The sequence below is a fragment of the Platalea leucorodia genome (genome assembly GCF_965183815.1).
Source record: "Platalea leucorodia genome assembly, chromosome: 29".
In the NCBI taxonomy this organism is placed as follows: Eukaryota; Metazoa; Chordata; class Aves; order Pelecaniformes; family Threskiornithidae; genus Platalea; species Platalea leucorodia.
Genome location: NC_138851.1, coordinates 659,521 through 687,077, shown reverse-complemented (window position 1 = coordinate 687,077; position 27,557 = coordinate 659,521). Strand labels below are relative to the sequence as shown.

Sequence of the window (27,557 nt, the reverse complement as noted above, 5' to 3'; positions counted from 1 at the left end):
ATCGCTGGACGCAACGCCGGCTATCGATACGCCGCTGCCCAGCACCACGGAATAGCTCTCCTCGGCACAGCGCGGGGCTGGATACGGCCAATTCACAACTACGCGGAGAACCGAGAGCCATTAAACCCACTTCCTACGCGGTTTCCACCTTGAGCAACGCCGGCGGGGCGTCCCAAGGGCATTTATTCTTCCCTGGGTGGCCGCTTGGACCCCAATGTACCGTTGCGCCCCAGAAGCCTTATGCTTTAGGGCTCTTTCGGTGGTAGTAAATATGCTAAACAACATCCCCAGCCGCCAACGAGCACTTTTTAGAAGGCAGCGCCTTCTCACGCAGCCCCGCAGCTTGCTGCTGCGAGGTCCTCCCCCCTTCCAAACCCGCCGCCTAGGACAAGAACAGAAAACCCCTGGTAGCATCTTAAACCCCACCCCAAAATTCCCCACTTTCTCTCTCTCACCGCCATCTCGTCAACCTTTTACTTGCGCCGAAGCGATCCCCACCCTGCCTTCCCACCTTCTGAGGAAGATCGGGACGCGGTACCGGGATCGCCCCGCCGCAGCAGGGACGACGGCTGGAAAGCAAAACCGCTGCAGCCACGCAGACGCGTAGCTGCCGCTGCTTTTGCTGTCTTACCGCGTTTCCAGACAGAGGTGACATCTCTGCTTGCCTTTATTTACCTCTGATCCCGCTTTCGTGATACCACACAGCTATTTGAGGCAATTTTGCTTTTTGAAGTCCTCACCTGCTTGTCACCCTGAGCTGGATCTTTTTCTTTTTCTTTTTTTAAATCGATGCGTAGCTATGGAAACCAACTTTTACCCGATGCGCAGGAGCCTTCCACCTCCCCAGCACAACCAGCAAAAAGCAGAACCGCAAGCAATATTCAGACGTTTTTGGTGACCACCGTAATTGCAGAGAGTAGGGAGGAGACGTTGCCTTTTTAGAACAAAAAAAAACCCAACCCAACGCACCGAGGAGCTGGTTTCGTACCACAACCGAACAGCTAAATTTGCAGAACTGAGGAGAGGTAGAAAGTAGTTATTAAATTGCACTCGAAGGTCTGGTTTTACCTTGTCTGGAGTAACACCTTATACCAGGATGTAAACAGTTCTTAGGAAATAAGACATCAACTCCACACAAAGCAGGAGAACCCAGTGACAACAGAGAATAAAGAATATTAGCTTAAGACAAATTTGGAGAAGTTTTTCTTAAGACCATGCAAGGCACATTTCCATTTTAGGCTTATAAAAAAAAAAGCCAACAAAAAAAACCCCCAAACCCCCCCCCGCAAGAGCCAACTCAGCATACATTGCAGAGGTTTTTGTTTGTTCTAATAGAAGCAACAAGACCTCTATAGGCGAAGGAGGAGAAATAATCAATACCAGAGCTCTTGAAATGTTTAATTGGAGAGGGCTTTATTTTCTGCTTAAGAGAACTGGAACTATACAGCTGGTTTGCACTGGACCAAAGCTGGGATTTTTTTTTTTCCCCCCGTTTTTATTTCGCTAAACAGAAGCAATGCAGTGTAACTGGAAAACAACGACTTACAGTGTTTAAACCACAAGTGGATCCAGAGGAGCTCGAGGAAAAAAAAAAAACAGCCTTCTAGCTAAAACTGAAAATCCACAACACAGCCTGCCCTACAGAATGGCACTGTCATGTCTACGTAATGGAGTGACTTCAGGCTGGAATGGGAAGCACACAGCATCCTACGTACCGCTACACAGCTCGGGCTGGCTACCGATCTTCCTGCAGTGGCAACTACTGGCCGTTAGCCTCTCTCGTTTGTATTCGGAACCAAAAGGCATCTTCAAGTTTGAGAGTCAAAGCAATGGCAGGAGCAGAGAGAGCCCCCGGTGCCACCGCGTGACGGGACAGAGGGACGATCCTCGCCGAGACAGCTGCATTTAGGGAAGCTACGGACGGACACCGAGGGACGGGTGCCCCGCGCTAAGCTGGCTCATCGTTTGATATCTCACGGTCAATTTATGGATGGCTTTAGTAAATCAGTTCTACGAACCAACGGACTGGACTGCCCGAGCAAATACCGTTCATTCGGATTAAAACGCGTTTAAACAAACATGCAGAGGGGTTGGGGAGTTCATTCCGTCATAGCACCAGAGTTCACAAGTCAGCTTGGCCATCGTCAGTGCTGCGCGGCAATAAATACTCTGCGCCTCTAACAGGGTGGATGTGGGAAGCACTGGAGTGTGACCTTTAGCATTGACAATTCCTCGGCTTAGGAGACATGTCAATATAACTCAAGCAGCCGTGGCATGCCAGAAATGGTGGTTTTAACATTCTCTCTGCTTATGAAAGATGCTACTGTCTTATTTTGATTGCGTTCTCACCCTTGGCTAACCATGCATCTCTGCAGGTGAAAAACATTGTGTCAGGTGCCACAGAAGATATTGAGATATGAAATGAGCTTTTATTTTTTTTTTTTTTTTTAAACTGGATATGAAGTTCATCTGGGAGAGTGCAGGGTTGGAGTAGGTTTTGGTTTGTTTTTGTTTTTGTTTTTTTTTTTTTTTCCTTTCTTCCCCTCGCCCTTTCCTTTCTACATGTCACCAAGGCACTTCACTCTGTGCGTAGGATGATGTGGATCCCTGATTCTGTGAAAACTGGTCCGCTCATCTCACCAGCCCTCAGCGCAAATGAGGCATCTTCAAAAGGTTTCTGCATCTGACCTGCAGAGAGCAGACACCAGAAAGTTCAATTAAGCTCGGCAACGAATGGAAGAGCTTTCTGAGCAAGCAAGCCTCAAACGAAGACAGCTTCCAGGCAAACAACAAAGTCACCAATTAATAACTTGCAGGGGGTGTTTGTTTTCATCTAGTCCCAGAAGATGACTCAAAACAACTCATTCACACATGCATGTACACAGACTTTGTCTTTTTTAAACAGGGGGGTTTGTTCCGATCCTACGGGCATCACTGCAGTAAGGAAAGAAACTCGGAGAGCTGCGGACCCAAAAGGCAGAGGAAATCTGTTCTGCAGACTCACTGGCACAAGGGGATGTTCGTCTTCCAGTCTCGTGTGCCCTCCAGGTACACAGGGGGAATGGATGCGGTGTGCGTTACAAGCTGCGCTAAATAATTTACAGGGTACACGTGGATAATGTCATGACCTAGATAAGAACTGCTCTTAAGGCTCCAGTCTCCACGTTGCTGAGTTTCAGGAGCTTTAGTGATCCAGGCTCAGGAAAGCCGGAGGTGCTCAGAGGAAGGACCCCGCACGGGGATTCACGAGCAGAACTACCGCAGCTCTGCGGCGGGGCAGAAGGAAAAAGCAGCACAAGCGCTCAGCCAAATAATTCAAGCCAAGAGGAGAGAGACCAGCCTGCTACAGGGGGGGCTCACGGGAGACGGTATTTTTGCCTGATTTCCTGTGACAGAAGTTAGAGCAGAGAAACTGCCCCCCCGAGACGAAATAATGAGGTTTTACTGTTACCAACAGGTCAAAGTCTCACCGGGGGACTTGGCAAAAGCTTCAGCAGAAGGACAAGACGCGAGGGAAGGCCAGGAGGCGACAGGCCCCCGGGCACAGAGGGAACCCTTACTCTCTGCTCTGTCTCGAGGAGATGTACAGCCCAGCGCCTTGCCAAAAACGCAGCGTAGAGCTCCTGTAAGTCTACGACCCTCGTCTCCGGCCCTCGTCTCCGGCGGTATTGTCGCTTCGGACTCCGCCGCACGTTAGGAGGGGGCTGCAGAAAGCTTCTAGGCAGCCTGAGAGCGCTGGATCGTCAGCAGACATTGCAGGCATACGCTAATCCCTTCGCAAACTAAACCTTCGCGACCCCTTCAAAGACCGCACGTCCCCGATGCATCGCCTCTAGCCCAGCAGCATCTCCGGAATTTATGTTTTATTTCAGGACCTCCATCCATCCGTACCCCTTTCCCTAGCAAGGCAGTTAGATGCCACAAAAGGATGCTCAATTCCTCCCTTTCAGGATTAGTAATAGCTTCAGCTTGGCATTTTCCCCTTCCAAAAAAAAGTGTTTTATTACTGAAGTGACCTGATGCATATGGCTTTCCAGAGTCTCGCTTCTCTCATTTCAGCATTTAGATTAATTGCTAGGAGAGGCGAGCAGCTTGCCTGGCTCACGAGCTCCAGTTACAAAGCCAGTGTCATTCATTGTCAGGCAGACCTGCCTCGTCACCTGAATTTTTTGGTTATTTTCCACTAGGACCCGAAATCTTCACTTCAGCTGAGGTAACAGCCTCCCTGCTACACCACAGTTGTCCTCCTCGAGCAGAAACATGACTTATTTGAAGGGTTTCAGGAAGACAAATTGAAATGTTTTAATAACTTCACCTCCGAAGTAACCAGTGCTCCAAGTTCTAACAAATTACATTTTCAGCCCGGAAAAAAAAAAAAAAAGGAAAATAAAGGGACAAAAAGAGGCAGAGAGGGTGATGGAGCGACAGCGCCGGGGTTTGGCCACCAGGCATGGCTCCAATGCCATCTAGTGGAAGCTGGCTCTTGCAACATTTCTTTACTTTTTGGTGCAGCCAGAAAAAAAAAACAACATAAATCTCTTTCCGTACATCTCCAAAGAGCACAGTGAGCTGAGCTTCTGCTGAACCCAAAATAGCGGACACCGCACCCTAGGATTAATGTTTCATTACGTACCATAAAATATCGGTGTTTAGCCCTGCCCGAAAGGATCTATTGGAGGAAGGAACTGTTGCTGAACTGCAGCAACACCGCACCCTAAAAAGGAGCGGTGATTAAAACCAGCATTTTGGTGGGAGGAAAAAAGAAAAACCAACCAAACTACATTCCTGAATAGAGTTTCACCTGCCAAAGCCGGGTGGGCTTCAGCTAGCAGGGGCTAGGAGAGCGGCTCTGGAGCCCTTTCCGCCGTTACATCTGCAGCAGCAGCGAGCCCACTAGTGTTTTAAATATTCCCGGGACATCCTACGTGGGGTAACAGCCCGGCACGACGAGGCAGCTGGGCAAAACCTGCAAAATCTGTACACTTGCTGCAGGGTACGAGCCTGAGACGAGCTTCTGAATGCTTCAGAAAAGCCTGAGCGGGAGCTTAGGAACAAGACTTCCACTAAAATGACAGGCCGGACTGCTGCTCGCCGTTTCAGACGCGGGCAGCTCTTACTACAGAGCCTCTTCAGGGATCGCTGCGAGTCCCTGTGACTTTGGGGCACAGATTATAACAATAAATATAGCATTCTCTCTCCCTGGCAGGAACCTTTCTTCATCCTCTTCAAATAAAATACGCAAGGGCACTCTCACTATAAAGAGATTTTGGGTCGTTCTTTGGATATTGTAGCTGTACTTATGGCATCGCTGCTTTATATTTTCCTCCTAGTGGAAATTACTGCAAAAAGCGTTCGTAAGATAAAGCCAAAGAGGCTTCAACGTTACACTTTCCCACCCCAAAGATTCTTCCCTCCCACACCAGCAAATCTCATTAATGAGGAAGCATCCACAAGCTTTGTGTTGTTGTTCCCTCACTGCACCGATCGATAATCCTGTAACAAAATCTCTCACCAGCACCATTATTTCGGTCTTATTTCCACAATTTGTTAACAGCTTTCTCATTGAAGATTAGAATGCCAAATCATTTATCTGGCATGCCGTTAGCAAGACTTATCTGCTTCCTCCTTATTCATGGCTCATTACCCTGTGCAACTGGATTTCCATTCAGTGTAGCTGGAAAATCCTTTTCCAGAGGGAAAAGCCAATTTCACGAAGGGCATTTGCACAACATCGCCTCTCTGCCTAGAATAATATTATGGTTGCATTCCTAATTGGTTTAACTTCTAGGCATCAAACTACATTTCCCGCACAGCAGGCCGCCTAGCATATAAATCCATTTTCACGTTCATTCCCCCAGCAGCGGGGTGCGTTATTAAAGCCCACCCCCTGCCAAGAAGATCAGCATCAACCCTGTAATCTCGATCCGGCGTTCACGCTGCCAGGCTGAGCTCGACTTACCTCTTCCAAACGCACCCAGATCGCCTCCTGCTTTTGCCGAGCTGCAGTCGCTAAACTGGGAAGCGAGAGATTCAAAATCCTCTTCTCCCGATTTTATCTTCTGGATGTAGCCTGTAAATACAGGGAATAATTCCGTCAGGAGAAGGAAAAAACGGAGAAAGGAAAAAACAACCCACCCCAAACCCCTACCTTAAGCATTACATCCCGCGGCAAGAAGGGGACAAACAGCCCCGCGCACACACACCGTGTACGCGAAGCGAGGTTTTCAAACCTCCGGAATGAAAACAGAGCGAGAACTAAACTTTCCTAACACCCCAAAAGCACTTGTCTCAGGTTTTTGTTTCTTTTTTCCAAGCACGTTTCCACCTTTGCACCGTGGCCCATTTCTATTTAAGCTTCTATTAAATAAAAAAAAAAGGTAATGCCGCCTACTACTACCCCTGAAGCATGGGAATTTATTATTGGGCTTCAAAATAGATGAGCTTTTGATCTCAGAAGGGCTCACCTCGGTAGAAAAACGAGCACGAAGAATCCCCAAGGAGTGAATTATTTGTCAAGACAGCCTTTTAAAAGGTCAGTTAAGAAATATTCGTGGTCTTAACCGAGAGCTCTGCCTCACCGTTCTGAATCTTTCTGGACCAGCGGAAAACCCCCCTGCTAGCTCATAACAAGAAAACCTAGGAGATAAATCATATTTTCCAGTCAACAGCTTGATAACATGATTGGAGAGCCACTAATTACAGACAGCGACTGCTCTCTGCTTTGCTCAGCAAAGCACAAGTGCCACCGACACATCCCTTAACGCCGCGCGAGGCAGATTTTCACGGATTCTCGAGACAAGGATGAAATTCCACAGGATTTTCTCGAACTCGACCAGCTTCAGCTCCTTCATTAAAAAGAGCGTAACCGCTAATCGAAACCCCAGGCCATCGCGGGTCCGACTTGCAGCCACCCCCCTCCAAAACGCAATTTAGTACCAGTTGCAAGAAGTGTTTCTGCAGGAGGACAGCCGTGTAAAGCTGGACTTAAAGCCTGCCAAGAGCAGCTCTAGCTGCTGTAGGTCTGGCTGCCAGTTAACCCTCCACCTTCCCGAAGCAGCCTGCTCCTGCCGGAGGGGCTCGCCTCCTGCGCTTCGGACCACAGGTGATAAATTAAGACTAAATGACATTGCAAAAAATCATTCATCCGTGTATTTTAAGCAAGGGAGCATCTCCCAGAGGAATCATAGAATCGTTAAGGTTGGAAAAGACCCTCAAAATCATCGAGTCCAATCGATGAATCCGAATCGATGGATCCAATCCGAATCCATCCACACGTGCCCTGAAGCGCAGAGGAACAGCCCCAACCCAGGGCTCCAGCTTCCAACCCAACGCAACGCTCCGTACCAGCTGAAATCCAGCTAAACTTATTTATATTTAGATGTGTTTCATTTTTAAATCCCTCTTTCCAGAAACCTCCCGTCAGCTTTTGAAAGACTCGGCAAAGCCTGACTGTCTTCCATTTTAGACCTAAGCAGTCTTCCACCTTCAAAAAGAAACACTGAGAAGCAGCTGATTTTCTTTACCAGAGAAATTAAGAGAAAAGAAATGCCGCCCTGCCCCCTCGAAGCGATTGAGTCTCCTGGTTTCGATAACCACGCTTTCTGTTTCAGGTCACTCCCATGTAAGCCCTGTAGCCTGCACGTATAGAGAGCCTGCACTTTGCTAGATAAACCCCAAAAACCAAAAAACATTGGGCTGGGCATCGTTTTATTCCAGCCGCAAGCAGTGGAAGGTCCCTACCTGAAAAAGGGTCATGCCCCTAATTCAAGAGCTAGGCTTTATTATTTGGAGGGATGCTCTGGCAAAAGGAAGCGGGCGGTTTCTGATGCAAAAGGAGGAAGAAATAAGTATTTTCCAGCTCATTTTAATGCTATATACTTGTATACACTGAGGAAACATCTGTGAGGGCTGGGGAAGATATTCCTTAGTGAGAGAAGAGAGGTTGCCTCTTCGGAGTTGAGGTATCCAGCAGCAACTGAAAAAGCAGGCTATCCATTTTTAAATTAACTCCTTTACCGCAATTTAACGCTTGCAAGACCAAAAGGAAGGGATTTTAAGTCTTCAGATTAGTCCTCTAGCCTACAGCCCATTTTTCCTCCCCAATTCAGTCGTCTCTTTTAAATCGGCTGCCACGAACCTCAATCTGTGGAATTCAGCAAGGCGTTCAGGACAGCTGGGTTTGCTTTTCCAGCTGGACAGGCCAGGAGGAAGAGCTACCAAAAAAAATGGGAATAGCAGACTGATCATCTCCTGCTCTAGATTTTTTTTTTTTTTTTTAAACAGGTGTCCTGAATATAATTCAAAAGCCACAGAAAGTTATTTTAATTCCTAAAGCGCATAACCTGCTTTACCAGAAAACACCAGCGCCGGTATCGTCGCCTAGGTGAGATTACACACATTTATCCTGCCTGCTGCTTAGAGTGCACACGTACAGGTGGAGAAAGCCTAACGCGAAAGACAAACTCCACAAAACTTAAGACAACAGCTATTTATCCTGCATTAAGAAGAGAAAAAGGATTATTTATCTGGGCGGAAGACAGTTCACAGCATTCGTATGTTTTAGGAAAGAAACTGATGCTGGTTCATCCTATTAAACTAAGCTGCTTGAGCATAAACAGCCTACTTGCTGACAAAACAGAGTTTATCCTAAAAATACCTATTTGCACCACCATAAATATGTATCTAATTGCACACGGCCATCCGTCCCCAGCACGCACCCGTCACACATCACACCCAGAAGTATCGGGAATTACAGCTTTGAGATATATACTGATGTTAAAGTCATAAAGCAAACAAATTAAGGATCAGAGTGCTTCCATTTATACCCAAAACTGCCCGCCCTGGTCACATCAGCAGGTTCCGAGGGGTAAAGAGGATTTCCCAAGCTTGTGGAGAAAACCAACTACCTATTGAAACAGAATTTCATTATTAAAACCTCCTAATTTTACGCTAGTGACCAGCCCGAGAGCAAAAGCTGCCTGTCAACTAGAGGAGGGCTTTCCTGGAGAAAGCCGAAGGCTGGGGTGGTTTTCTCACCTCTACCAGAACAAGACACCCGCACCGCGTGTCTAAACTTTGGCTCTGCGACGCGGGAGTAATGAACCTTTTCCCCAGACGATCTCAGCCCTTTAGAACAAATTATGCAGACCAGGTACTGCCCAGGTGTTAATAAACCACCCCTAAAAAAAATCTCTAGGCCTACGCGTGGAATAATGGGAGATGAGTGCGAAAAGAGCGAGGTGAAGAATGGCAATGGATTGCGCTGAAATGGGGAGTATTGGGGAAGAGAAGCTTTCGGGGACTGAACTTCGGGATGAATCCTAGCGGATTCTGCAACAAGAAAGGGGTTAAGCTAACGAAACGTGCAGATAACGAGCTGGAGGGTGGGGAAGCACCGTCAGCAGAAAGGAGGATCGGAATATTAAACGCGATCTGAGCGACGAAGCAAGATCCAACGACACCAAGCGAACTCGCACACGTATTTACAAACGCAACAACGATAATCTGCTGTATGCAGAGAGCTCGCTCAGAAAGAGGAGGACGCAAGTGCGGAGTTACAAATAACTCCAAAGCAGGCAGTATGACTTTAAAAGCAAGAAAACGCAGCGCTGAAGTCCTGGGATCCTCAGCAGAGAGAAGGGCAGTAGCAAATGCCACAGTAGAAGGCGCTGCCAAGAGCTAATCTGGACTATCGCACACCACGACGAACCCACGCTCAAGAAAGATTAATCGAAACTGAAGTGCAAAGGAGGGCTAAGAGCGGAAACAGCAGAAGGGATGACCTACATTACCAGAAACTAAAAACCTGGTTGGCTCAGCCCGCAAAAACAGGCTGGTAAAGAGCAGGGCTCCCTAAATCCGCTGAGAGGTCAACATCAGGAAGAAATTAAATTTAATTAAGTAATTAAACAACACTAACGCAAGAAACACCAGATAGGAACGGATCGTAAGCAGTATTTAGCTGGCAAATGGGTTTCTACAGATCAGAGATGGTCTGGAATAACCTTCAGGGCAAATTCAGCCAGAACCCTAACTGCCTCTTAAACGGCGCTTGATAAAGCTGGCAGAGGGGACTAAGAGGTTTCGCTACCTTTAATATCAGGGTCAGGCTCAAATCTGCAATGTCTTTTAGTCCCACGTTCCCTGCGATGTTATCACCCGTCAGAAAAGCACCTGGTGAGCCAACTCCTGCTGAAACACAACGGGAGGAGAGCTAACCTACATTTAATTCTCCGCTGCAACTTTCTTAATGGATTAAAAATTGTTCACGGACGACGCACCCCTCCAGCTCTCTCGACTCTCCTCCCTTATTATCGGAGAAAAGCCCTCAAATTTAATATTTGACATCAGTCAAGTTCACCTACCGAAAACACTTATCTTTAGTATTGTCCCGTCTCCCGTGGGGACAAAGAGCTCCCTAATCAAATTTCTTTCTCGGATTTTTACTGCAGAAAGCATTAACACCAGAGCCAGATTCGGAGGGAGATCTCAGACATAACCGATCTCCAAACAAATCACAAAAACGTGTGGTACTGTGCCTGCTCAAGCAAATTCCTCCCCAGAGACCTACTCGGACAATTCCACGCTATAACTACAGTCACCAGGTACAGTACAGCTGTTCAGAGGAGTTCGCCGATGCCCGACTGTCAGGAGCCGTCGCGGAGCTGAGCCCTGCATCCTCCCAAGAAGTTTCAGCTGTTCTAGAAACCTAACTTACAGTCATTTTCAAGAAGCCACCAGAAAACAATTAATCATAAGCTGATGCTCCCCATGACCTTCCCAGAATAGTGTTTATTGGGGACAAATGCGGACAGAAAGGTGGTTAGGTTTGGGGTTTTTTTTCTTTTTGACAACGGCATTCCCATTATAGGACTTAATTCCCTTTATCAAGAAGACAAGCAGGGCATTTACATGAAGTAAGTTTTAATCACGACTCTTTTCAGACACCACAGAGAGATTACGAAACGTGAGAGTTATCTGATAGTGAGAAGGCTCTGAAGCTGTCAAGCTTAATCTCGTTCTTTCGAGCTAAGGAAAGTTTAAGCCGTTTCTTTCCGTCGCCTTACCAGGTAGCAAAGAACCGCGGCACCTCAAAGAAAAGCACCCAAAGAAAGAATGATGACAAGCGTCGAGTCCCAATAACGTTATTCAGGCTTCGAAAGATAACCAGTTTACAGAACATCAACGTATCAGAAAGCCCACCTGGTCACAAGCTCCTGAAATACCTCTTTAGAGATAAGAAGACAACTTTCCCTTCTAAAAATAGAAATGATTCCCTCGTACAAAGATCCAAGTTCACCAATGCCCGCTTAAAACACGCCAGCATCGTGCATCATTTAACCTCCGATCTGTGGAAAGCTTCGCGCTGACCTTTTGAGGAACAACACTCCAGGAGATGGGTCTACAACAGTTCTTTAAAAAAAAAATAAATAAAAAAAAAAGAAAGAGAAAAAGAGAGAAAGACAGAGAATTTGCAGCTTGGCTGAAATATTTCAATCTATTTATCTTTGCAACAGCCTCAACTCCCTTGGCATAGATCTCCACACTAGGCCTGCATCCCGCTTCGTCGCCTCCGGCCACGCTTTCACAGCCACCTTAACCCAAAGGAGACAATTCCCTACGAAAATTCCCATCTGTGCCAGTTCATTTAGCCTCCGCTTCCAAAAGGCGGTGAGCAGATACCACCTGCTGGTCGCTGCCTCACTGCTTCGAATTATTTAGCAAAGAAATTTCCCCTCCCAGGGCTTTCAAACAAGGATGTCCTTAAATTTATTGTTGGTTAGGACCAAGGCAATAGCCAAAACACCCTCCCTATCTTCCCTCCCTCACTGCCGAAGCCGTAAAAGATAAGACAGCCCCAGCACTGCGGTACACATCTGGGCGCTCGCAGCGCGTCAGCTCGCCTAGCGACCTCGCTGCCAGAAAAGACAAAGCTGCCCGCTACAGAGCGCGTCTCAGTTTCATCAATTAATCAGCGGGACTGATTTAAACCTCACCCCAAGCCCCCAAATTCCTTACCCTAAGAGGTAAAAGCCAGCAGTAACAGCTAGACTTTAAACTTGCTTCCCTAAGATCAAAACCTCAACGGGGAAGAAACGCGACATCGCTTCAATTCTCTTGCCAGAGTTGCAAGGAAAAAAAAATCTAGGCTGCAAAGATTAACACCACCTATTGCGGAAGGCACGCGGCGGCCTCGCTCCTAGACCAGCTCACAAGCCAGAACGCTTTGGGAAAAGCCCCAGCCGATCAGGTCACCCGTAACAGCCTCGTCCAAGGTTGACCGCCTCCTACAAGCAACTTGATTTCAAGCAGAGGTTAATTAGAACTTACTCTAAGTTGCTATTAGGGCAAGGAGTCAAGTGACATTAAATAAAAAGAAATGTTTAAAGAACGTGTGTTTTAGCTTTAAACAATTTTATTTTTAATATAAAAATACACATTTACAAAGAAAATACAAACAAACCTCTGAAATAACATTACAAAAAAAAACACAAAGGGGAAGACACATGGGCTGGGACCTATCTTTACGTCATTTAATCATACAGCAAAATTGTTTCTCCAAGTGGCTGGGCCACACAAAAGTCCACGTTCAAACCACTTGGCTTCAAAAAAAACCACAAAACTTTGCTTTAGCAAGTTCACAACACACTGAACCACTCATCTCGGGGTCCAATTCTAGCCTTAAAATGAGTTTTCCCCTTCAACAGCATCATATTCTCTCTCTCTCCTGCATTTACTTGCCATTTATAAGCTCCAGTGCCTCATCTTTGGTCCGCGTGATCTTTTCCTGCCTCCACGACGAGGGTCTTCTGGACTGGTTGTGTTTCACCAAGAGATGCGAACATCGCACTTTGCTAGGCTCCCCTTGGCCGTTCTTCCCGCTGCCGCTGGGCCGTTCCCACTGGCTGGCATTTGTGATGTGGTTGAAGTAGTAAACACGGCCTGCGGACAGAGAGAAGGGGCTGGGGTTAAAAAAAAAAAAAAAAAAAGCTCCCGGCAGACCCCGAGAATCAGCTTTTTGACCCCAGGCACCAGTTTCTGACCCCAGGAATCCGCTGCTTGACCCCAAAGGCACAGAGGACGAGATTTCCGCGAGCGCTCGGCCGCATCCACGCGATCAGCTCAAACGCACGAGGTAGGAAACAAGACTTTACAACTCCGCATAATTTCCTACGCAAGCGTTTCCGTCGGGAAGCGCCTTCAGTCAAAGCAACAGCCCCGCGCAGAAGCTGGCTCCAGCTGCCTTTCCAATTCACCACGCTCGCACACATCAGCGACCGAACACCCGCTGACACAGTCAGAAACCACAAACACCCCCAGGCAACACCCTGCCGCTGCCGAGAGCTGCCGAGAAGGCAGACGGCGGCGGGTTTCTGGCCTGGGGATAAGATTGCGTTTCACTCTAGCCCTCTTTACAAGGGTGAAACAGCGTAAAGCCTCTCTGTTAAGCACGTCCCCCAGCAAACGCGGTGAGTTACTGTCAGCAAAGATCACATCTTCGCATTGCACAGACTTTTCTTTCTGAAAAATCACCTTTTTTCTACCAGAAAAATAACACCTGCCTGCACAAGACGGCCATAGTTTCCCCAGGCAGCAGAAAGTGAAGCTCCTGCGAGGTCACCTCTCGACACATTCAGCGTTAAAGCCAGGTAATTCTGCTGCTCAAAGGCCTTCCAAGCGCTCAAAGCCACACGTGCGTTTACCTGCGATAACTCGCAGCATCGATCGAGGCGATTTCTGCTTTCTTCTAGCGAACCATTCATCCCAAAGCTCTCCACTGAAGCTAGACGCAGACCAGACTCGAGAAAAAAGCCAAGCAAACCAAGGTGAGGGATTGCAACAGCAGAGCTGTGCGGCGGGAAGCTACGACCTAGCAGCAAAGGGCCCGAATTCCCGGTTGCAATCCCAACCAACAGCCTAGACCTGCTAACTCCAAACGGCCACGGAGCTCCCTCCCTCCAGCAGCCTTCAACCACGGTAATTCTGGCAAAAAAGGGCTCACACAGACCCCTCTTCTCCCTAGAGTCATCGTCCCCGCCTCGAACAAACGAGCAGAGCAGCCGAGGCGATGAACGCGACCTCCTAGGACCTGCTTTTGAGCCGCTAAGCGTGGAAAGCTCTCACCGCCAAGGACAAAACCCTGCTGAAAGCACCGTCCCTGACCAGCGACGTCCCTCCCCGAGCCACCGCAGTCCCTCCCCGAGCCACCGCAGCCCCGCCGAGGGCACAGCGTCCCGCCGCGCTCTAACCCGGCCTTTTCCAAAGAGGCTTCTCTCGGCTCTGCCGCCCTGCCCCGCTTCCCTCCGCCAGTCACCCCAGGCGGAGCAACCCCCCCCCCCCCCCCGGCCCCATACATCCGCAGACGACGGTCCGAGGAGCCGCTTCGCCCCCTCCGCCAAGGCCAAGGCCACCGCCGCCCCTCGGGCACGGCACCCCCGGAGCCGGGCACCCCGCGGCCCCCACCCCAAGCCCGGCTCTCCACACCCCGCCGCCCCCAGGCCCCGCTCACAACCCCTCAGACCCCGCCGAGGCCCAGGCCGGGCCCACCGGGCCGCACCACCGCCGAGGCCCGGGCCGGGCCCCCAACGCTCCGAGAGGCCCGGTCCGCCGTCCCGGGAGCGGGCAGCCCCCAGCCCCTCCGCTCCCATCGCCGCCGCCCGTACCGGAGCTGCGGCTCATCCGCTTCTCCCAGCCCGCGGGCAGCTTCTCCTCCTCCGCCATCTTCCCTCGGCTGCGCCTCCCGCACCGCCCGCGCCCGGCCCGGCCCCATTGGCGCGGGGAGGGGCGGGATCACCCCGCCCCCTCCCTGCTCCCATTGGCTGAAAGGGAAGGCGGCCCGCACCTCTCCGCGCTGCCATTGGTGGAAACGCCCGCCCTTCTAGCGCCGATTGGTTGCGGGCGGGAGGCCGCAGTGAGGCAGGAAGCGGCCCTGGGCACGTGACGCGGGAGCGGACGGCGGCCGCGAGTGGACAAAAAGCCGTAGGACCGCGGCGTCCCCCAACCGGTTCGGCGGCTCCCGGTGCCCCGTTCCCGCTCCCCGCTCCCCCCGGCTCCACACAGCAAGCAGAGACTCGAGAGAGACGTTTATTATAAACCACTTAATCACTCCAGGGCAGCTACAGAAGGTTTAAAGCCTCAACATGGCTCCAGCTCGGCCATACCGGAGGCGGGAAGGGGCGGGGGGGGGGGGGGGGAATCCCACGGAGAAACGAGCACCGGAGGGGGGGGGGAAACCGGGAGAGGACGGCAGCCTCTACTGGTAGTAGAGCTCCAGGTTCATCCCATCATGGATTTCATCTGGAGGATGGAGTTAAGGAGAAGGGTGGAGGGGAAGCTGGGTACCCCCCTCCCGGTAACACCGTAAAACACCCGCCCGGAGAAGGATACAGTCGCCCAGCGTGACGTGATCCTTGAAGATGGTGTACCTGCGGGGACGGAAAATACGGTTATCAGGCGGCCGGTAACGTTTTTATCGCCCCGGGATGGGGGGGGGGGGGGTCCGGCGGCCCCACCGGGCCCCCCATCCCGGGGCAACGGCTGCTTCCACCCCCCGCCCCCACTCACCACTTCTTAAGCACGATTTTATCCCAACGGGTCCCGGTCTGAGCCGCGATCAACTTCTTCAGGTCACGGATGGAATCCTCCGTGCTGGCGGCGCCGTTAAGGAAAACCGGGGGGAAAAACCGGGAAAAATCCCCCCTCTCCCCCCGCCCGAACCCCGGTTCCCGGGGATACTTGCATTTCACCCGCACTTTCTTGCCCAAACGATCGTTGCAGACGACTTCGATCATGGTTGCTGATGTAACGGAGGGGGACGCGCACACGCGATGAGGCACCGGGAGGGGGAAAGAGGCACCGGAGGGGGGGTTACCGGTGAGAAACGGGGTTAAAAAAGGAGATTTTGAGCCCACCGGAGCCCCCCGGTACCCACCGAGCTCTGCGTCACTCCGCCGCTACCGCGTCCCAACCGGAAGCTACCGGGAGCTGGGAGCGGAAGCGGAAGTGACGCGCGCAACGGCCTCCTCCAAGCGGGCCAAAATGGCGGAGGCGGCGGGAGCGGAGTTACCGGTGTTGCCCGATTCGGTGTTAATGCGGGTCCTGGCGCTGCTGCCGCTGCGGGACCGGTTGCGGGCGGCCAGGTGGGACCCCCCCGCCCCCCCCCCCCCCCCCGCCCGGTGCCGGCCGCCTCCCGCCTCGGCCCTGATCGCCTCCCGCCTCCCCGCAGGGTCTGCCGGCGGTGGCAGCGGTTGGCGCTGGACCGGACGGTCTGGAGATACGTGGATCTGAGCCCGCACCGGGTACGGGCGGCCCCACCGCCTTCCCGCGGCGGGGGAGGGAATCGCTGCGTTGCGGGCAGGGGCTGAGGCGGGGGGGGGGGCGGAATCACCCCACTGCGGGCAGGGGATGGGATGGGGGGCGGGAATCACCCCACTGTGGGCAGGGGATGGGATGGCGGGGCTCACCCCACTGCAGGCAGGGGATGGGATGGGGGGGGGTCACCCCACTGCAGGCAGGGGATGGGATGGGGGGGGGTCACCCCACTGCAGGCAGGGGATGGGATGGGGGGAGGGAATCACCCCACTGTGGGCAGGGGATGGGATGGGGGGCAGGAATCACCCCACTGCGGGCAGGGGATGGGATGGGGGGGGTCACCCCACTGCAGGCGGGGGGGGCTGAGATGGGGGGCGGGAATCACCCCACTGTGGGCAGGGGACTGAGATGGGGGGGGGGGGGAGGGGGTCACCCCACTGCAGGCAGGGGATGGGATGGGGGGATCACCCCACTGTGGGCAGGGGGGAGCTGAGGGGGGGGGGGGTCACCCCACTGCAGGCCGGGGGCTGGAGGGGGGGGGCTCACCCCACTGCAGGCAGGGGATGGGATGGGGGGGATCACCCCACTGCGGGCAGGGGATGGGATGGGGGAAGGTCACTGTGGGGAAGGGATGGGAGGGGCTGTGGGCAGGGGGCTGAGGAGGGGAGGATCACCCCACTGCAGACAGGGGACTGGGGGGGGGCTCACCCCACTGCAGGCAGGGGATGGGATGGGGGGGATCACCCCACTGCGGGCAGGGGATGGGATGGGGGAAGGTCACTGTGGGGAAGGGATGGGAGGGGCTGTGGGCAGGGGGCTGAGGAGGGGAGGATCACCCCACTGCAGACGGGGGACTGAGGGGGGGGGGGAATCACCCCACTGCAGACAGGGGGGCTGAAGGGTGGTGGGGGTCACCCCACAGTGGGCAAGGGGTAGGATGGGGGGGAAGGAATCACCCTGCTGTGGGCAGGGGAGAGGATGAGGGGGAGAAATCACCCCACTGCAGGCAGGGGGCTGAGATGGGGGGGAAGAAATCACCCCAGTGGGGAGCGGGGAGAGGTCACCTCACTGCAGGCAGGGGCTGAGATGGGGGGGGATCACCCCACTGTGGGCAGGGAACCCCCCCTGCCCACCCCCTGGGAACGGGCCGTGTTCTTTCTCACCCCCAGATCACCTCCCGGACCCTGTGGCACCTGGTGCGGCGGCAGCTCCACGACAGCCTGCGGACGCTGCGGGTGCGGGGCACGCTCTGCTCCGGCGGGAAGCAGCGGCTCCTCTCCCCCGCGCTGCTGGCCGCCCTGGGGAAGCGGTGTCCCCAGCTCCACCGGCTCTGCCTGGCAGAGACAGACCTCCGCCCCGTCCCCTACGAGAGCATCCCCCCTTCCCTCGCGGCGCTGGAGCTGAGTCGCTGCGAAATCCCCGCCGCCTGGTTCTGCAGCTCTGCCGCGAGGGCCCTGCCCCAGCTGCAGCACCTCGTTGTCCGCAACGTCCCTGCCTTTTCCGATCACCATCTGCTGAACATCTCCTCCCAGAGCCGCCTGAAGACGCTGAGCCTTTCCGGCACCTACCGCGTAACCGATACGGGGATTCAGAGAGCGGCTCCGCACCTGGAGGAACTGGAGCGCCTGGTGCTGCGCCACTGCGTCATCGGCGACTCCGCCGTGGACTCTGTCGGGCGCCACATGAAACATCTCCGGTTCCTGGAGCTCAGCGACGCTTACTCCCCGACGAACGCGGGTCTGGCTTCTTTAGCAACCCTGCAGCGCCTGGAGTCGCTGTGCCTTGACCTCTGCGATAAGATTTCCCCCGCTGCCGTTATTGCTTTGTGCCAAGCGCTGCCCCGGCTGAGGGATCTCAAATTAGGCGGGGCTCGCTTTGGAGACGAAGTAATCGATAAAATTCAGGCAACTTTGCCCCACTGTAGTTTTTCACGCGCTCCTTGACAGGCAGCCTGAAGCAGCGGGGCTTTTGTCATTTTTTACTACGCCTCAAGTGCTCCTTTTTGGGTAAAGTCCCTTTTCCTGGGGGCTGCTGTACGTATTTTTGGGACGGAAGTTTTGTCGGGGCTAAAGCAGCAAGCGTGTCGTGGAAAATGGTTTGTCGGGAACTTGCTTTTGGTAGGATCCCCCCTTTTCCCCGGCTCAGGGGAACGGGAAAGCCGGGGAGCACCCAGCCTTCGGGAACCCCGCTGGCGAGCTGAGCAAAGACGGGCTGAGGTTACCAGCTTAACCTCTGCCTGCTCCTCTTCCCCCGCCGCTAAACGTCAGGCGGCGGCTTAACGAGCGCAGAATTCAAGGCGCAAAGCGAGGCAGCCTCTTGCCACCGAAACAAAAAAGGTCTGGCAGCCCAGACCCCAGGCTTCCAGTTAATACCTAACGCCGATTGCTCAACCGCCCCGCACGTACGCTCCAAACTCTGCCGGCGAAGAAATACCTCAGCGAGACGCGCCAGAGCTGCTGGTTTTTTGCAAGAGCTCAGGCCATCTGCCCAGACAGCGAGCGTTTTCAGTCCGAGATGTCATCTTCCTCCTACTTACCTTCAAATTCAGTTCTTCAAGTTACTTTTCGGGAAGGTTTTGGTCGCGGGGCTTCCCGAACGCCATTTTTGCGCGGCAAACGGGCTCTCGGGCATCGCCGTTACCTCTGGGTTTTGCTGGGCTGTGCAGCGGGAGCAGCCACCTTTCCTTGTCGCTTTTTATCGTCCGCATTCTGCTCCCCGCAACGTCAAACCAGATAACCGCGCGCCGCGACATTGCCGTTCTTGGGTCGTTGAGTCGGCCAAGGGTGTTTTTAAATCAAATATTGTATTTATTAAATAAAAACGGGTTTGATTTATGTTTGGTCACGCTGCAGTGTTTTAACTGAACGAATGTCTTTGTTAAAATAAAGAAGTCGGGCAGATTTTGACACTGAGCAGCGTCCTCGGGTGCTAACAGCTAACAGCTGAAGGTACGGGCGGGCACCCGGAGCCGGGCCGCGGCGATCTGCAGCTTGGCACAGGAGTCCCTCAGGGGGACCCATCGATTTCCGTCCCGATTCAGTCACCCCGTCAGCCCCAGCAGAGCTTTTCCCTCACGGCGGGGAAACACGTGGAATTACAAAGAGCTCAAACGAGCGCCCAAGTCCTGGATCCTCTTCACACCCCGAGAGCTACGTTGTTCGCGTTCTCCCTGATCCGAGCCGTGAGCCGACGTTTCCCACAGAACGTTAAGCTCTTTTTTCCCCTTCCGTGGGAGCTGGGAGAGACAAGAGCGTCCTCCTCGGAAGCGCAGCAGAAGGATCAACGTCTCGGCCGAGCTTTTCTGGGCTCGGCCTCGAGCTGTTTCACCCCTCCATCCAGCTTATGCAATAAACCCTTGGGTTTGGGGCAGACCTGGATGGCAGTGACCCCCTGCGTGATGAAATCCTCCTTGCTTTACATCTCGTTAACGGCCGGTCTTTGTGCCCTGGCCTCCTTTCTGTTCCTCTCCACAACCTCAGCGCGGCTTTGGGGCAAATAAACAACGGTAAAACGCCCCGGCTCTGCTTTGGAAAGCATCCCAAGGCTGCTGGCTTAATAACCGCCGCGCCGCGTTTATACAGGCCCAGATTTACGCTGGAGTAATTAGCGTTATTAAAACTTGAAGCGCTATCTGTCCCAGCGCTCTCTGGGCTCGGAGAGCGAAGGTAAAACAGCAAAAGGGGAAATTAAAAACGGTAAAAATAAAAAAAATCTGTCAGTCAGTTGGGGCGCAGCTCGATGGGGCGAGAACCTAAACGGTCCCTCAATGTTTGCAGTGGGACGTTGGCGAGCCTGACGGCACGGCGCTCCGAACAACGGAATTTAATATCCGCCAGTCCCAACTTGCCAGTTTTCCACCATCTCCGCGGAGCGCATAACAGCACGGAGCAGCAGTTACGAGTTTATACGGCACTAAGTGGGCTTTCGGCAGGAGGGGAGCTGCAAATATTGGATGACCACGGGTAAATTATAGGAATAGAGGACTGAAAGGGTCTTCTGGCATCGTTGGTTCTGTTTCTGCGCAGCTCACCCTCCTCGCACGCCTACAGAAGCCTTGGGAGGGCTGTCCTAGACCCTCACTGCGTCCAATTTCCAAATTTCGGGGGGGTTCTACTCGGCTTATCTCCATTTCGTCTTTTGCCAGCCTTTAACTTGAACGGTTCTTCCCCCAGCCCCACATCACGGCATCAAAGCCCAACTTTTTTTTTTTTAAAAATACAGAATAAAAGAGTTACAGAGAGCCAGCCAAACCCTCAGCAAAGCCAGGGCGTGAAGCAGCTCTCGGCGCCCCATCGGGGCCGAGCGAAGCCAACGTCGACAACCACCAAAGTGAAGAGAAAAAAACGTAGAAAGGCCCTAAACTTTCTGGGTGATCGCTCACCGCGGGGAGCGACCCTCCGTCGGCAAGCTGCTCCCGCGCCCCCATCGCGCGCCGATTTACTGGTTCATACAGGTGCTTTATCAGGCCCGGCTCCGTTTTATTTTGTTGGGGCGCTTGTTTGTGCCTTCGGCTTTGCTTTCCAAACCAAAGACCGGTTCCTGTTTTCCAGACCCGCTCGTTTCCGCACGTGGAGGAAAGACCTTCGGAAACTTGAGAATTCCCCCTTTTTTAATCCAAAGGGATGGGGAAGAGTTACAAACAAAAAGGGCACCCAACTTGGCTGGAGGAAAAACCTCCCGACAGCCGAATTATTGGAAGTGGACACGATCCAAGCTGCTGTTTTGTGAGGACAAACCAATAGGACGCAGCCTGACAAAGCGCTGGTTAAATTATAACCTTTGGACTGAACATCCCCAGGGGCATTGCACGTTCTCTATTCCAGCGACCCTGGGGAAAAAAGCTTCTGCTTACTTGGTCCTAAGCCGCATCCCCCTCCCAGCCAGAGCTTACCGGGATGGACGAGGAACATCTTCACGACGATCTGCATGTTTTTGAAGGTAAACTTCAGCCGCGCCGGCCCTTCAACCCACCACCTCGAGGAGATGGGCAGGAGCAAAGAGGGTAACGAGACTGTATCTCGTAGTACGGTCTTCCTCCAGCGACGTGCTTGGTTCCCGAGGGAGAGGAAGGTCCGTGCTCTCCTTCCTCCTCTGCTTAAGCAACTCGGCTAATCAGCTCTCTCGGGGTTGATTGATTGGGATGGGGAACCCCACCCTGATGAGCTTGGCCCTGGGGTTGAGGGAAAGGGACACGGCCGCAGCTGTGGGCTCTCCCTGAGACGAAGGTCTCCTGGTGTCGTGAAGCTGGTGCCGCCCAACCAGCAACACCTGAGAGGGTTCAGCCTTGGAAGTCCCCTGGACCCGAGTAAAATTAGGCTTTTCCCGGAGCCTTCCCAAGTCGAGCTCCCCAATCCGGGTGGCCCAGCACCCTCGCAAAGCTCCCAAGGTTGGACCTTGGGACCCACGGGTATTTCCAAGGTTCGGCCCCTCCGAGGAGGCACCCGATGCCAGCCAGGGAGAGCAAAGAGCCCTCCAGACCGCGGACTGTCACCTGGGGAACCATTTCCCTTTTGAAAAGGGTGACGGGACAGCCAGGAGGGTTTAAAAACACGTCACAGCCCCAAATACATGGTGTAAACTTAGCATTTTGCTTATGTGGTACCCGAGATCGCCTGCCCTGCCCTTCAGCAAGCGCTAACGCCACGCGCCGTCTGACAGCCATCTGGTTTGGGGGGCTTTCGGCCCCCCGGCTTGGTCTGAGCAGGAATTATCATCAAAATTTTGGCTTCTGTAGCAAATAGTTAACTATTCCGGGTTATTTATTAACCCTTCTATAAATGGAACCGGAGGAGCCGTGAAAAAAATCACAGTGATCCGAGGGGAATATTTTCACATCTCTCTTTTTTCTTTCTTTTAAAGACAAAAGCTTCTTCCAGCAGAAGCTGAGATCCTTTTTCACGGTATACTTGCTCCTGGCCCTCTCCTTCTTGCTGATCATCACCCTGTTCGCTGTGTCCTTCTCCAGAGGTACCGCAACATCTTTGTACTAATTAATGAGGCAGGTAGGACCAAGAGATACGTGAGGTCTGAGCGCAGGCTCGTGCTCTGGAGGACTTTCTAGGTCCTAATTCCACAGGATGGGGCGACCAGAGGAGCTCCCAGGTTGTCCCCTGTAGGGACCGCCGACGTCCACGCCACCGTCTATATATAAAATACTGGCTAATGCAAGCTATAAGCCGGTATTTGAAGTTTCCTGGGATTTCTTTGCCCCATAGGCTGCTGGAAAAGTGCATCCCCAGCAGATTAAACAAGCCGGAACGAAAGACGGCGTTAGCCTTGCCGGGGTGAGGTCCTCGCGGGCAAGCCTCGGCGCACGGGTGCAACGCAACCGCTGACCCCGCGTCTCTCCTTCTCTCTCATAGTTTCAGCCATTTCTTCTAAGCTCAACGAGGTGCACCCGGAGTGGAAACAGAACTTTTCCGGCAGGGATTTTCTCTGTAAGTCCTGGCTGCTGCCCAAACCCACAAGTTTTTTTCTTCCCCTCTGAAGTTTCCCTAAATTGTCCCCGAAGCGTTCCCCGGCTCTGGATCGCTTCGCTAAGGCGGTGCAGGGCGTCCGGCCCCTCCTGGGCTCGCTGCTCTGCCAGCAGCAAACGCTTTTATATTTTAGAAAAAAACACCCCGAATTTTCCTTGTGGTAGAGGCTTTTTCGGGTGCCGGTTGCCGCCTTCGTGGCAATCCAATATACAGCAAGCTTCGGGGCTGTGCCATTGTGCCCGTACCAGTTCGGCACTGGAGCGCTGCTGGGAAAACCGTCTTGCTGGGATGAGCCCAGCGAGGAGCAGCTCGACTGCCCGCAGTCCCCCTGACTCCCCCCTCATCCTTCTTCCGCCAGTGTTTCCCTGCGGACCCGGATCCAGGGAATGGGAATACTTTGATGGCAAATGTTACTACTTCTCCCTAACCAGAATGAGCTGGTACAAGGCGAAGGCTCAGTGCGAAGAGATGCACTCGCAGTTGGCCATCATTAACAGCTACGCCAAGCAGGTAAAGACCCCAGCTCCAGGCAGGAAAGCCCAGGCTTGCCCGAATCCTGCCCGCGGCCCCGGCCTTCTGCAGAGCCCCCCGCTACCTCCCCGGCTCCCCGCTGCCATCCTGCGCACCCCAGCCTCGCTGGGCAGCGGGGAGCTGGCGCTTGTTATCCTTTGCATCAGCCAGCAGAGAGCAGGCAGAACCTGCTCTGCCTGCCCGCTGCCTGCATCCAGGGCTTCTCCCTATGCGGGCGGGATGCTGAGACACAGCACCGGCACCTATCCTGCTCCTCCACCTTGTAAATAAATAGCCAAGAGCAGAATTGTACCTCTCCGGCTCCTCCGCGGCGCCGACGCGGAGCTGCCGGCTCGAGGAGCCCTTTCCTGGTGCTTTTCCCTCCTGATCCCTCTCCCCGCTGCAGAATTTTGTCATGTTCAGGACAAGGAATGAGCGTTTCTGGATCGGGCTCACGGACGAGAACTCGGAAGGGGAATGGGAATGGATCGACGGGACCGACTATAAAACCACATTCACGTGAGTGCCGGCCTGCCCCGCGTTTGTCTGCCCCTCGCCCCAAAACCAGCAGGCAGCTTCCCCGCCCGGGCGCCCGTTTCAGCCGGCGGAGCGGGTTTCTTCACCCTGCCCTGGGACAGGCACGCACACGGGGTCCAACAGCCGCAAAGGCGAGAATTAGCATCTAAACCCACCTAAAACCAGAGAGGTTTAGTTAGTCCCAGCCCCAGGGAAAGCTGCTCCGCTCGGCTGCCTGCCCCCGCTGCCCTCTCTCAGTTTGATCCTTCTCTGCCCAGATTTTGGAAGGAGGGAGAGCCCAACAACAGCGGCAACAACGAAGATTGTGCCCACGTCTGGACCTCCGGGAAGTGGAACGATGTCTACTGCACCTACGAGTGCTACTTCGTCTGCGAAAAGCCTCTGCCCAACTGAGCAAAGCCAGGCACCCTGCTCCGGCACCACAAATGTTCCTTTTTCTTCTTAATTTATACTATCTGAGCGCCCGCTCCCCGCTCTTCCTCGCCGCCGCGCCGTCCCGAGGAAGAGCGGGGATGGATTTTGATGGTCCTAAGCAATAGACGCAGGAATCCGGGTTCTCGGTGGGGAGCTCAGCCTAATAAAGGACGATTATTGCTCCGGTTAACGAAGCTTCTCTGTTTCTCGGCGTGCGGGTGAAGGGGTGAAGGTGGATGTCGTCCGGATCAGCAGCAACGCCGGGAGCAGGCTGGGGAGAAATGGGTGGGAATATGGGATAACGCAGCATCCCGGGGGTGGGATGGGGGCATCTCCCACGGTGGCACCAGGGAGGGGAGGCTCGGAGGGGCCGTAGCAGAGCCCAGCCACGTCCCAGAGGATCTGGCGCCTCCGCCGTGAACCTTCCCGCTCCTAAAGGGGTTTGGGGAAGGACAGGTCGGCATCCGTAAGGCGCAGCCGGGGCCGCCTGTACCCGCTCCTCCGGCTCGAGTCCCTGCCGGCGAGCGGAGGAGCCGAGTCAAGCAGCCGCGGGACAGCAGTAAACAGGGTTTCAGAGGTGGAAATGAGCTTTGGGTTCCCGACCGAGGGGAAAAAACCCATCGTTGTTCCTAACTTTTCCTTTTTGTTGCTGTTGTTTCGATTTGGATTCCACAAAATTGCCCGGTTTTTGGTTTGTTATAACACGAAATTCAATCACGGGGCAGCTCTGCGTCACGTCACCGGTCACCGGCCGGGTCCTCGGCCAGCGGCGGGGGCTCCGGCACCCCGCAGGCCCCGGGCTCCCTCCCCGATTTCCATCCTTCTGCAAAAAAAAAAAAGCTCTTTTGGGGCCCGACTGGGAAACCGCCAGCTGCCAAACTGGTTTTGGGCAGGAGTCGGCTCACAGCGCTCACCCCCGTGCTACGAGCCGCTGGCGGCACCCTGTTCGCGCCCGGGGTCAGCGGGCGCGGGCACGCGCGTGTGCGCGCCGCGAGGCGTGCGCGTGATGCGCGCGGGGGCGCGCACGTGGGTGTGCGCTACGAGGTGTGGGTGGGTGCTGCAGGGGGAGTGTGGGTGCTGCGGGGGGCGTGCATGGGTGCTGCGGGGTGTGCGTGCACCCTGCAAGGTGTGAGCGTGATGCACGTGAGTGTGTGTGCGCTGCAGGGAGCGGGTGTGCGTACGGGTGGGTGTGCACACCGCAGGGAGCGGGTGTGCCCACGCGCGTGCGTGCACCGCAAGGCGTGTGTGCACACTGCAAGGTGCATGGGTGCACTGCAAGGTGCGTGTGTGCCCACGCGTGTGCGTGCACTGCAAGGTGCGTGTGCATACTGCAAGGTGCATGGGTGCACTGCAAAGTGCATGGGTGCACTGCAAGGTGCGTGTGTGGCCACGCGTGTGCGTGCACTGCAAGGTGCATGTGCTGCAGGGAGAGGGTGTGCCCACGTGTGTGTGCGCACTGCAAGGTGTGCATGCACTGCAAGGTGCGTGTGCGCCCATGCGTGTGCGCACTGCAAGGTGTGCGTGCACTGCAAGGTGCGGGTGTGCACTGCAAGGTGCGCGTGCACTGCAAGGTGCGGGTGTGCCCACGCGTGTGCACTGCAAGGTGTGCGTGCACTGCAAGGTGCGGGTGTGCACTGCAAGGTGCGCGTGCACTGCAAGGTGCGGGTGTGCCCACGCGTGTGCACTGCAAGGTGTGCATGCACTGCAAGGTGCGGGTGTGCACTGCAAGGTGCGCGTGCACTGCAAGGTGCGGGTGTGCCCACGCGTGTGCACTGCAAGGTGTGCATGCACTGCAAGGTGCGGGTGTGCCCACGCGTGCGCACTGCAAGGTGTGCGTGCACTGCAAGGTGCGGGTGTGCACTGCAAGGTGCGCGTGCACTGCAAGGTGCGGGTGTGCCCACGCGTGTGCACTGCAAGGTGTGCATGCACTGCAAGGTGCGGGTGTGCACTGCAAGGTGCGCGTGCACTGCAAGGTGCGGGTGTGCCCACGCGTGTGCACTGCAAGGTGTGCATGCACTGCAAGGTGCGGGTGTGCACTGCAAGGTGTGTGTGCACTGCAAGGTGTGCGTGCACTGCAAGGTGCGGGTGTGCACTGCAAGGTGTGTGTGCACTGCAAGGTGTGCGTGCACTGCAAGGTGCGGGTGTGCACTGCAAGGTGTGTGTGCACTGCAAGGTGTGCATGCACTGCAAGGTGCGGGTGTGCACTGCAAGGTGTGCATGCACTGCAAGGTGCGTGTGCGCCCATGCATGTGCGCACTGCAAGGTGTGCATGCACTGCAAGGTGTGCGTGCACTGCAAGGTGCAGGTGTGCACTGCAAGGTGTGCATGCACTGCAAGGTGTGCGTGCACTGCAAGGTGTGCATGCACTGCAAGGTGTGCGTGCACTGCAAGGTGCAGGTGTGCACTGCAAGGTGTGTGTGCACTGCAAGGTGCAGGTGGGAGCTGCTCTCAGCCGCCCGGTACCGGGGTGCCCGGCCGTGCCCCCCGCCTTGGCGGGGCCTGGGGGGGGGCAGCACCCAGCGCCCCTCACCCGCCCCCCCCCCCCCCCGCCTGCAGCCCCGGCCCCGCCGCTCGCTCCCGGTTCGCAGCGGCAGCGCCCGGCCCGGTTCCCCGGTCCCCTCCGGTCCCCTCCGGTCCCCCTCGTTCCCCCCCGCTCCCCCCCGGCTCCCCCAGACTCCCCCCGGTCCCCCCCGGTTCCCTCCGGTCCCCCCCAGACTCCCCCCGGTCCCCCCCGGTTCTCCCCGGTTTCCCCAGACTCCCCCCCGGTCCCCCCGGTGTCCCCCGGCTCCCCCCGGTCCCCTCCTGTTACCCCGGTCCCCCCCAGTCCCTCCCGGTTCCCCCCGGTCCCCCCCGCCTCCCCCCGGTCCCCCCCGGTCCCCCCGGTCCCCCCCGTCCCCCCCGGCTCCCCCCGGTCCCCCCCGGCTCCCCCCGGCTCCCCCCGGTCCCCGCTGCGTCCGTCCCCGGGGCCGAGCGAGGCCACGGCGGCCCCGACGGCGGGAGGACGCTCCTCCGCCTGCCCTGTCGACGACACGGCTGTCGTGACAGAGCCCGGCAACCCCGCGGTGAGCGGCGAAACGGAGGCAGAGCCCCCTCCTCCCCCCCCCCCCCCCGTGCCTGCGACAGCCCCTGTCGTCAGGAGCGCTCCCTCTGTCACGACAGCTGCTGCCGGCAGCGCCGTCGGTCTCCCCTCCTGGGCTGACCGGGCTCTCCCGGCCTCAGCCCCCGGGGGGAACGGGGAGGGGGGGTCCCCGCCTGGATGGGGCCCCCGCCGCGCTCCCGGCTCAGGCGCGCTCCCGGGGGAGGCGGGGG

General features: G+C 55.1%; 4 protein-coding genes across 4 annotated transcripts; 2 read left to right on the top strand and 2 right to left on the bottom strand.

The window, feature by feature from the left end:
* Positions 1 to 1,414: 1,414 nt before the first annotated feature.
* Positions 1,415 to 15,002, bottom strand: PIN1 (peptidylprolyl cis/trans isomerase, NIMA-interacting 1). The gene is made up of 4 exons (XM_082334167.1): positions 14,664 to 15,002; positions 12,742 to 12,942; positions 5,960 to 6,070; positions 1,415 to 2,688 (listed from the first exon to the last, which is right to left on the bottom strand). The coding sequence occupies exons 1-4, from the start codon at positions 14,719 to 14,721 to the stop codon at positions 2,579 to 2,581; spliced, it is 480 nt and encodes a 159-aa protein (XP_082190293.1). The 5' UTR covers positions 14,722 to 15,002; the 3' UTR covers positions 1,415 to 2,578.
* A 68-nt stretch (positions 15,003 to 15,070) lies between these two features.
* Positions 15,071 to 15,985, bottom strand: UBL5 (ubiquitin like 5). Its single transcript, XM_082334168.1, has 5 exons — positions 15,932 to 15,985; positions 15,736 to 15,796; positions 15,565 to 15,648; positions 15,388 to 15,425; positions 15,071 to 15,297 (listed from the first exon to the last, which is right to left on the bottom strand). Exons 2-5 carry the CDS (start codon positions 15,789 to 15,791, stop codon positions 15,254 to 15,256), a joined length of 222 nt encoding a protein of 73 aa, XP_082190294.1. The 5' UTR covers positions 15,792 to 15,796; positions 15,932 to 15,985; the 3' UTR covers positions 15,071 to 15,253.
* FBXL12 (F-box and leucine rich repeat protein 12) lies at positions 15,790 to 20,854 on the top strand. The gene is made up of 3 exons (XM_082334165.1): positions 15,790 to 16,139; positions 16,226 to 16,298; positions 17,481 to 20,854. Exons 1-3 carry the CDS (start codon positions 16,039 to 16,041, stop codon positions 18,252 to 18,254), a joined length of 948 nt encoding a protein of 315 aa, XP_082190291.1. The 5' UTR covers positions 15,790 to 16,038; the 3' UTR covers positions 18,255 to 20,854.
* A 58-nt stretch (positions 20,855 to 20,912) lies between these two features.
* LOC309601230 (hepatic lectin-like) lies at positions 20,913 to 24,340 on the top strand. The gene is made up of 6 exons (XM_082334166.1): positions 20,913 to 21,249; positions 22,171 to 22,278; positions 22,674 to 22,748; positions 23,146 to 23,297; positions 23,704 to 23,816; positions 24,092 to 24,340. Exons 1-6 carry the CDS (start codon positions 21,207 to 21,209, stop codon positions 24,225 to 24,227), a joined length of 627 nt encoding a protein of 208 aa, XP_082190292.1. The 5' UTR covers positions 20,913 to 21,206; the 3' UTR covers positions 24,228 to 24,340.
* The last annotated feature ends 3,217 nt before the right edge of the window (positions 24,341 to 27,557 follow it).